Source organism: Grammomys surdaster, unplaced genomic scaffold, assembly GCF_004785775.1.
Source record: "Grammomys surdaster isolate TR1022 unplaced genomic scaffold, NIH_TR_1.0 61, whole genome shotgun sequence".
Classification (NCBI taxonomy): Eukaryota; Metazoa; Chordata; class Mammalia; order Rodentia; family Muridae; genus Grammomys; species Grammomys surdaster.
The window spans coordinates 21,462,142-21,472,435 of NW_021604563.1; the positions used below are offsets into that span (position 1 = coordinate 21,462,142).

Genomic DNA, 10,294 nt, shown 5'->3' on the forward strand with positions numbered 1-10,294 from the left:
GAAAAAATTCCTGCTCCTCCTGCCTTACCACTTTTCTGGACAGATAATAAGAAAATAACATATTGTTATCTGATCAAGCAGCTTGCATTTAGTAGATAAGTGTGTGGAAATAGGTATTCGTTCAGTGATTCAGGTGGTGTGGGTCAGGGTAGTACAGATCCTAACTAAGTGGTCATAAAGGTGATTCCCAACAGAGGGCAACTGGAAAGAGAAACATACCAGGAAAACTGAGATTTTCTATGCCTAAACTAAGGAATGCCTGACAAATGTTGAATTATAATAGTCAGTCTTAAGTAAACAGTGAAAGAGCAAAAGATGCCAGTAAACTCTAACATCCTGCATATAAGGTCCTGACCTTGTACAAGGCACAGGCTCCTCACAGTTCCTCTCCCTCCACCTTCCCATCTGAGACCTATCAGAGAATATGAACTCTGTCTTTGCAATGCTCCCACAGTAAAGACAGGAGAGGGTTTCAGAGGCAAAACAATCTCCATGGGAAAAACTCCAAGTTAGAATTTCTTGGACAGAAGGGAAGCAACTCAGCATATTCAAGTCTGTTCAGTTAAGTTGATGAGTAGGTGGGGAATTCTCTAGTAAAACGGTGTTTTGTTTTGTTGGGGCTTTGTTTTGTATTGCACCCTTCATACAACAGACCTCTATTCTGTTTTATGCAGCAGGACTATTTATAAACTCTCTACCACCAACTCTAAATCACCAAACACCCCAGCTTAAATTTCATTAGTTACTCTGTCTCTGTCACCAGTTTAGGAGCCGACTAAAGAAACAATTTAACTCCACTAGATGAATATCCATGTAAATGTTCACAATGCTTTATAAGCCAGTTCCTCAGAGGTTATTTTTTCTATGAGAACTGCACCAGCATCTGGTTAAATTATGTGTGTTCTACCTCCCTAAACACATAGGTACACACACCCTTGCTTATTCCCTGCTGGTTACACAGCTGGTGGCTGAAGAGAAACAGGCTCTGGGCTGAGACCTTACTCTGGCTATCCTGACCAGGGAGAATGAAAAGATCTGGGTTATTTCACTGATTCATTAGGACGGAGCTTTCCACCCTCCCTTCTCTGGGTCTCATCATGTCCTGTCTGCAAAATGAGGCGTAAGGGAGACAAAAGCCGTCCCGACCCCTGTCTTCCTCATCTGACACTGCTTTAAGTTGGAAAATTAAAATTATAAAAGAAAACAAAAAGCATGAAAGAAAAACAATGTTGGGCGAATGAAGCAAGCAACTATAAACTAACTTCTAGATATTCTTTAAACGGAAGATACTATAAAGGTGTAGAACAGTCAGAGAACTGTGCTTTCTGGCCTGGGTGGATTGTAGAACTCAGAAACCTTGGGTTGGCTCCAAGTTACAGTCCTGGGCCCCACGGGGGGCCAGGCCCAAGTTTGGGGAAAACAGAGTCAAAGTCAGGGGCTATTGTGGTCCAAACAGAAGTAGAAAGACACGACAGGCAGGCTTCCTTCCTGCCTTGCTCTTATCTGAGGGTGCAGAAGGCAGTAGGAGCATGCCTGGGGTGCAGGTGAGGCATGTCTACCCTAAGCCGGCCATCAGCTCCAGTTCCCCTCTCTTCCCAACTAGCAGCTTCCCACCCCCACTCGCTTCCACTGCAGAGCTTGGGCCCCCTCCCGCTCCTCCCTCAGCACCTCCCTGGCCCCGCCCACGCTCTCCCACCCAGCCTGGGACTGCGTCATAAGTAAGCCCAGACCTGAGCTTGCTGCTTGCTGCCTGTGGGAGACTGGGAGACAGTAAGTGCTGCTCAAACAAGCGCGATCCTCTCCTCTTCCAACCTGCAGCCCAAGATACTGATTCGAGCCGCGCCTTACCGCGCAGCCCGAAGATTCACCATGGTGAAGATCGCCTTCAACACCCCTACGGCGGTGCAAAAGGAGGAGGCGCGTCAAGATGTGGAGGCACTCGTCAGCCGCACAGTCCGAGCTCAAATCCTGACTGGCAAGGTAGTTAGTTCCCAGTGGGCCCACCTCTGTCTTCTGGGGTTTGTGGATGGAGAGAGAAGGGGGAATATGCAGGTGCAGAGAACAAACAAACTGTTGTCTGCCCTGCAGCCGTAGAGTTCCAGGCAGAGCAATCTGCAGTGTAAGTTGAGTGGGTCACCTTTTACTGTGCTTCAACTCATCCTCTCTGCATCCATGCAGTTCTATCACTTAATACCACCTATCCCGGGAAGTTGTTGGAAGGAGTTTGAAGAAATTCCTGCATGTCATTTTGTTATGAGAAATGGGTTATGGAATTATCCAGAGACACAATTATAGCTACAGGGGCAGAACAGCCACACGGAGTGAACAAGGGCAAGAGACTTAACTGGTTTTTTTTTCTTTATTTTTGACTTGGGTGAAATTATATGACTCTGTGTCTTTTGTAGGATTGCTTTTGTGGCGGTTGAATGGAGGCAAGGGGCAACCTGAACTCAAAACTGTATGTGTTGGGGAAAGTGTGTGTGTGTGTGTGTGTGTGTGTGTGTGGTGTGTATCTGTGTGTGTGTGACATACACACACACACACACACACAATTTTAGTTAGCAGTGTTAACGGTTAGATAATGGAGCTATTAAAACATACATTGGTTTTAATTCTTGACAAAACACGTTTAAAAATCCTCTTCTTTTGGTTATTTCTTTTGAGCAATAGCCCTCGTATAGACATCAGAAGCATATCCATGTTGCAATTTAAACAATTCATTTTCCAGGCACTGGAGAAGATCTCTCCTCCTAGGTTGTTTATGTAGTCAAATTTATATTTCCTTTAAACACCAACCATGTTTGACGTATAGATAAACTGTCTTTTTTTCCTCAGTAAAATCTTAGTTTTACAAAGCAATCATATTTTCTTTTACATCTGTGGAATCTGCAGTCCTGGAGCTTGCTGTGCTCTAACTTGTCCAGTTGTCTTTAGAGAGTTTTCTCTTCTAGGTTCAGACTGGATATTTGAAAAGTGCTTTGAGTGACATCTGAATTCATGTAGTAAAACTTAATTATGCATACAATTTGGAATGCCGATGTGCTGCCGCAGAACTTTCATCATGGAAACTTTCAATATTTAACTGTGCAATCAAACTAGCTTTGGTGTATCACACATTTTAGAACTCAAAAGTAATACCCCCTTGCATTGTTGATGTTTTAATTAAACGACACAAGATCAAAAATATGTAGTTGTCTTTCTACTAACTTTTGTAAATGAAACATGGCCAGATTTGAGGGGAGGTCTGAGTAGATGCCAGTAGTTAAAAAATAGCCACACAGTAATCCTTTTTTTCCCTAGCCACCAAAACTTGTAGAAAGATTCAATTAATATGTAATACTTCTGCCAGTCCTGTGGTGTGATGGAGACTAAATAAAAACAAACCTTTCACTTTGATTATGTTTCTTTGTTACGTTTTAGAAAAGCGACAATAGAATCCTATCCTGGCCACTTTGTTAGTGATATGTGACATTTTACTTTGTGATATATGGATTAGGCCTGATCTACAGAGATTGAACACATTGGACTAATATTGGCAAGTGATATACAGTAACTTTTAAAATACACTTCAAAAAGAAATTAGCTATGAAAATTGATTCATTCAACTACACTGAATTCCAACAAAGTAAAATGAAAACAAAAGAAATCCTTATTCCTACTAAATAGGAGCGTCTAGTGAAACCAAGCCCTCATACTTAAGCCATGATAAATAATAAACTTCCTGAATTATTGGAAAAGAAAAATGAAATTACAGTTCAAATTGTTCTTCTGTCTCAATAACAAGAAAAAAAGTCACTCTTCAGAGAATTTCAAATTAAACTATTATGTGCCTTTTACCAAGTAATTTTATCTTCCTGCACTGAAATTTAATTATACAAAATTTCTTCTAAGATCCCACAGCTGTATGACAGTAGTTAAAATCAAAATCTAAAGTTCAGTTTCTGTTAGTGCCCAGTATTATACAGATTTTAAATGAAAATAATTAAAGTATTTCAGTACGTGCTGAATATAACTGATGAAATAAGCTTAAATAAGTTTTGTTAAGAAAATATGAATCTCAAATTTTGACCTTTAAATAAAAAACACTTTATTTTGAGAACAAAATTATCAAATAATTTTCTTCCCTTGCTTTTTTCATATTAACAAGCTTTTTTTCCCTAAATTTAATATAAGGCCAGTTAAATGTCTAAACATTATAGCAATTTCATGAAAAATTCTGATGGAAGACCAACTAAAATAATTGTTTAAATACCAGCTTGCATTATCAGGACTAAGATTTCCTGCCTTCACTAATTCTATCATTGATATATAATGTGGCCGAGGGGTATGTTGTGACATGCAAATTAAAAATAGTAGGCCTTACAATTCCTTGCCCGATGGAGGGCACAGTTAAATCACTTACTTTTTAGTTTGAATCTTTCTTTTTAATCTTTTTTAGCAAATTCTTGATTTCATAATAATGTTTAAATTACTGCTTCAAGACAGCTTTTGTATGTAGCAAATTCTCTACATTCAAACCTACTGTTTAATCTAAGACTTGGAAAATAACATTACTGTAATCTATAGAATACTGGATAATACCAGGAAGCACTATACTTACCAATAAAATTAAGAATATTAATCAATTAACTTCTAAAATTAAAGGAAATAACTCTTTTCCAACTTGACAATAAAGCTTTTTGAAAACAAGCCAACAAATTGAAGGTTACTAACATTCTTTTAGGTTAATAAACTGATTTCTAAGCAAATAGCAAAGAGTCTATTCTAGAAAGCCAGTGTTGATAAAAAAATATAACTAGTTCCAATTACTTAAAGAACATACTTTCTAGAAGCAAGCTGTACTATATCATATCTATAGTTAAAACTACAGTTGTGTCCGTTAAACATATGTTAAAAGGGTAGGCCTACTTTGAATGTTTTAATAAAAATTAAATGACTGTTTTAATAATTCTACAAGTGCTTATTTTGAAATAATAAAGTTTGAAATTGCTAGAAGGAAGGCTAGGGTAGCTGCAGATACTCTATATATTTGCATCAGAAATTGTCTTAAAAACATTGCATCAGAAATTGTCTTTGATTAAAATGTTTTTGTTTACTTTTAAATATCTTGGATTTTAGGGGTGATAAATTGCACACAAAAACAATTGTCTGAAAGTTTAATCTTGGTTTGTTTTCTATTTTGCTTTTTATTGAATAGGAACTCAGGGTTGTCCCACAGGAGAAAGATGGCTCGTCTGGGAGATGTATGCTTACTCTCCTAGGCCTCTCATTCATCTTGGCAGGACTGATTGTTGGTGGAGCTTGCATTTACAAGTACTTCATGCCCAAGGTAATAATTCTAATTCTTAACACTTTGAATTACTAATTGTCATCTGTTTCATTATGAACCTAATTAATTATATTGTGGTAACCAGAGAAATGAAGACTTGAGGAACATTTTCAAATTACCTTTCAATCTCTGCTATTGCCTAGGCGTCATGATGTTAACTATAATGAAGGAGTCTCAGATTAACAAAGTATGATGAATTGACATGAGTCTAAGAAACAGTGCAAGTGTCACGGTAGTGAATATTACAATGTTTCTCCTCCCCAATTTTTCTCTCGTAGAGCACCATTTACCATGGTGAGATGTGCTTCTTTGATTCTGAAGATCCTGTCAATTCCATTCATGGAGGAGAGCCATACTTTCTGCCTGTGACTGAGGAGGCTGATATCCGTGAGGATGACAACATTGCTATCATTGATGTGCCTGTTCCCAGCTTCTCAGATAGTGATCCTGCGGCAATTATTCATGACTTTGAGAAGGTAGATTTTGCTTTCTTGTAGCTATTTAAGAATTTTCTCTTTCCCCTATATCACCAAAATGCAATAAATCTATTCATAAATGAACATCTTTCCGAAGCAAAGCCCTTTCACTCTGTTGTTATTGAGTAGAAAGTGGTGAATTTTCAAGCTGTTTGTTCAAATGGTACTTAGTAAGTCTGCAATATTAATAATACCCATCTTTTCTCACCTTCCCAACAGGGAATGACTGCTTATCTGGACTTGCTTTTGGGAAACTGTTATCTGATGCCCCTCAATACTTCCATTGTTATGACTCCAAAGAATCTGGTGGAGCTTTTTGGCAAACTGGCAGTATGTATTTTAAAGATCAAACTTTTTTATAAGCATTTCCAAATAATTTTGCTTCGTTATTCTAAAAAGTTAATGAGTTGGGCCAGACATTCCATTTTGTTGAAATATTTTTGAATGAAAAGTGTGTGCTGTGCCAAAATAGATGGAACTGAAGTATTTTATATTAGGTAATGTAAGTCAGTCAAACAGACAAGTGCTTTATGTTCTCCTTCATATGTAGTAGCTAAAAATGTTCACCTGAACACAGAACACTGATTAATAGAGGTTGAGGAGGGAAAGTATGTAGGGAGAGGTGGATAAAGAGAGGTTGGATTTGATCAATGCATGCAGTGTGTATGTGCAAATAGCACAGTGAATTTGAAACCCATAAATGCATATGTGTATAATAAAAATAGTATAGTATATAAAACTGAATTCCATTTTTAATAATGTCTATTTTTAAAAGACTATAAGTAGGGATTTAAATACTGTCTTTGAGAATGTATCATTTTAATCTCTCTTGATTTCATTTATAGAGTGGCAAGTATTTGCCTCATACTTATGTGGTTCGTGAAGACCTGGTTGCTGTGGAAGAAATTCGTGATGTTAGTAACCTTGGTATTTTTATTTACCAACTTTGCAACAACCGAAAATCCTTCCGCCTTAGACGCAGAGACCTCCTGCTGGGTAGGCAATTTATTATTATTGGATGAGTGGAAGAGAATGGGAGTAGACTGCATGGGAATATTGTTTCTTGAGCACAGAAAACTCCAAAGCTGTTTTGTTTTTATTTTATTTTATTTTATTTTTGTGTATTCACAGGTTTCAACAAGCGCGCCATCGACAAATGCTGGAAAATTAGACACTTCCCCAATGAATTTATCGTTGAAACCAAGATCTGTCAGGAGTGAAGAGTGACAGATAAAGAGTATCCTTGGTAATAAGAAGTCAGAAACTTACCATCTGACTTTGATTTTGAAATTGATGGGATACTCAAGCTATTTACTCATGCATTTACTCTATTGCTTATACTGGAAAAGGAAAGGGGGGAGGAAACTACTAACCACTGCAAGCGATTGTCCAATTCTAGTTCAACTGACATTGCTTGCTGATTTCAACAAGTCAAATGATTATCTTTTCTCTTGAATTTATAGGGTTTAGATTTCTGAAAGCAGCATGAATGTGTCATCTTACCATCCTGACAATAAAGCCCATCCTCTTGTTTTATTTAAAGCAGGTTCTTGACAAAATCACTTGGCTAGAGCATGCTTTAAATTTAAAATATTTGAAATTTGTTTTTGACATTTTTGTGTGAAGCATGTCAAATCTCTTACCATTCTTTTGTTTTCTTCTTCATTGTTTTCAACTCTCTTGATTTCAGAAGTTACATTTTTGCATTTCTATCAGGTGCTGTGTAACGAATCTAACTGATATGTGAACAATATTCATGAGGAAGCAATTTTTTACTCATGTAATGATTCTTTCTCACTGATATCTGTATTGTGAAATCCACAGAACTGTACAGGTGCTGAATGCTGTAAGGAGTTCTGGTTGTATGAATTCTACAACCCTATAATAAAGTTTACCATACTCAATCATGTTTTATTTTCATCACTTGACAGATCTTAATGTAAAAATTATTGATTTAGTGTTTGTTTACATGAATCAGTTATAAAATTATGAACATAACTCTGCTTCCATTCCCATCTCTACATATTTACGTTTCATGATCTCATATTTCCTTATTTTCACTTTGTATTAATTGTGTTATAAATATCTTAATTTTCTTGCCAAACAAATTCAACTATGTACTGGGATTCTTCAGCTCAGAACAATTGAAAATATTTTACTGGTTTTCCTTTTTTTATAAAACCATAGACAACCATATGCATCTGTAGCAGCTCAGCAAAGACACACATTGAACAAGGCATTGAGACCCTTTGAAGTTAAATTAATTTATTTAGTGCGGATGTGTGTGTGTCAAGACAAGTATGTGGAGGTCAGAGAACAACTTTCATGAGTAGATTCTCTCCTTCCACCTTTAAATATGTGTTAGGGATGGAACTCAGGTGCTTAGGTTGTCAGTCTTGTTGAAACATGTTATTTAACCTTTGGGCCAATACTGGTTCAACACTGATGATTTTTAACAGTTTCACAGGCTTGACATCTTTACACATTTATCTAGAAGTATAAACTCTATCCCAAGTAGGACAGTACTACAGTTTCTTTTCTATTGGCTGGTAGTGAGTATTGCTCAGTTACAGTAGACAATATGCTTTAGTTAAAGCTAAGGTTTCAAAATATCAGCATTATTTTAAATCAAAGAAAAGCAGCTATTTGACATCAGAAATTCAGAAATATCACAAACTTTGAAATACATAGAAAGAAAATAAAGGTTCAGTTGTTAGAGAACAACAGTAACTAATAAATTCAAGAACTAGTTCTCAGCTGGACAAAGAGACAGGCATTTATAATACCAGCTACTCAGGAGGCTGAGGTAGATGATAGCTTGAGTCAACACAGGGAACAGATAGAAATTATTTCTTGAAAAAACAAAAACAACAAAAACAAATGGTTAACCCTGAAAACACATACAAGTAACATTATACAGGCTGAAAAGATTATACTTAGGAATACAAATGTGTACACATATACAGATATGCATAAATAGCAGTGTAGAAAGAGGCCATGGATTTAAAGGGGAATGGAGAGAGGGGTATGGGAGGTTTGGGAAAGGGGGAAATGGAAGGGAAATATGTTATAATCTCAAAAAATATATTTAAAAGATTGGGATAAACAAATAATAGGGAAAAGAACTGATTCATTAAAAGAAGGAGGGGGGATGGAGAGATGGATCAACACTTAAGAGCATTGGCTCTTCTTCCAGATGACTCAGTTTTGATTCACAACATCCATATGGCAATTCACAAATGTCTGTAACTATAGAGCCACAGGCATCAGGCATACAGGTTGTACATAGGCATACGTGTAGGAAAACACTTATTCACATAAATATAAAGAAATTTTTATTTGAAAGAAATGATATGGTACAAATTTTAAAAAACAAAAGAATATATACAAAGAACTAGAAAAAAAAAGAAAGTGTATTTTCAAATTCATTATGTCTAATGGTGAGTCACAAAAAGAAGTGATGTTTTTGTATTTATTCAGTGTTGTTCCTGACATGCTGTTCAACATGGGAATATATGATAAACATGCATTTTTCAGAGAGGAAAAATTATATTTGTTACTAGATAATGTTGTCTAAACACTAGAGATTAGTGGATTAAAAAAATTAACCCTAATACAATGATTAATTGTGATAAACACAAAGTGAATGGCTTGCCTTTCTATCACTAGGGACAAAGTATACATAAATCCCAGCAAGTAAAATAAAGCACATTGCGTTCAGTAGTAACAGAGACATAAATGAAATGTCTATGTTTATTTTGAAGAAAACGAGAAAGCTTAGTTAAAAAACATAAATGAAGAATGTTGTGCAACTTGGAAGAGAAGGCATCATTAAAAACAAATATCTCAATTAAATTCATTATTTAACCTCATTCCAACAACAACAACAACAAAATGACAGAAGGATTTAGGTTTCAGAACCCATCAAAAACTATTTGAAAGGTTTTCTAGAATCATAATTAATTGAGGATAACTAAGTAAGCAAATAACAGTAATTAGGTACAAAGATACCTTACATCAACAGCCATTAAATCAATGGTAAATGTATAATAATTCTAGCAACAACGTTCATGCAAGTTAGAAAACATAATGCCCTTCAAAGAAATACAACCATGCAAAATAGCACGTTTTAACACAAGCATCAGTAGAAAGATGCCCTGTATATCAAATTTTGTTGATAACGGGCTAAAAGAAAAAGTTTCTATTGGCATATTATGAAACAGCATAATATTCATAGCCATCTACCTAATCTTTCCTAAATATTCATAACTAATGAATAAAAAGTATGTTTATAAGAGTTTGTAAGTGGGGACAATTCTGATCCATTCGTGAGCTCTTAATAAGAATGTGAAATGAGCTAAAAATGAGAAATTCATATTTAATGTATTACCTAGAGTTTTAACAGCAAACATATGGTGCCTTCAAATTAGATAAAGGAGTATTGATAACCAACTATAAAAGGCTTATGAATTGTGGATTCCGGGACCAA

At 36.0% G+C, this 10,294-nt stretch overlaps 1 protein-coding gene across 1 annotated transcript; it reads left to right on the forward strand.

Moving 5' to 3' along the window:
• Positions 1 to 1,705: 1,705 nt before the first annotated feature.
• Positions 1,706 to 7,709, forward strand: Itm2a (integral membrane protein 2A). Its single transcript, XM_028784394.1, has 6 exons — positions 1,706 to 1,980; positions 5,198 to 5,329; positions 5,608 to 5,805; positions 6,025 to 6,135; positions 6,651 to 6,801; positions 6,937 to 7,709. Exons 1-6 carry the CDS (start codon positions 1,870 to 1,872, stop codon positions 7,023 to 7,025), a joined length of 792 nt encoding a protein of 263 aa, XP_028640227.1. The 5' UTR covers positions 1,706 to 1,869; the 3' UTR covers positions 7,026 to 7,709.
• The last annotated feature ends 2,585 nt before the right edge of the window (positions 7,710 to 10,294 follow it).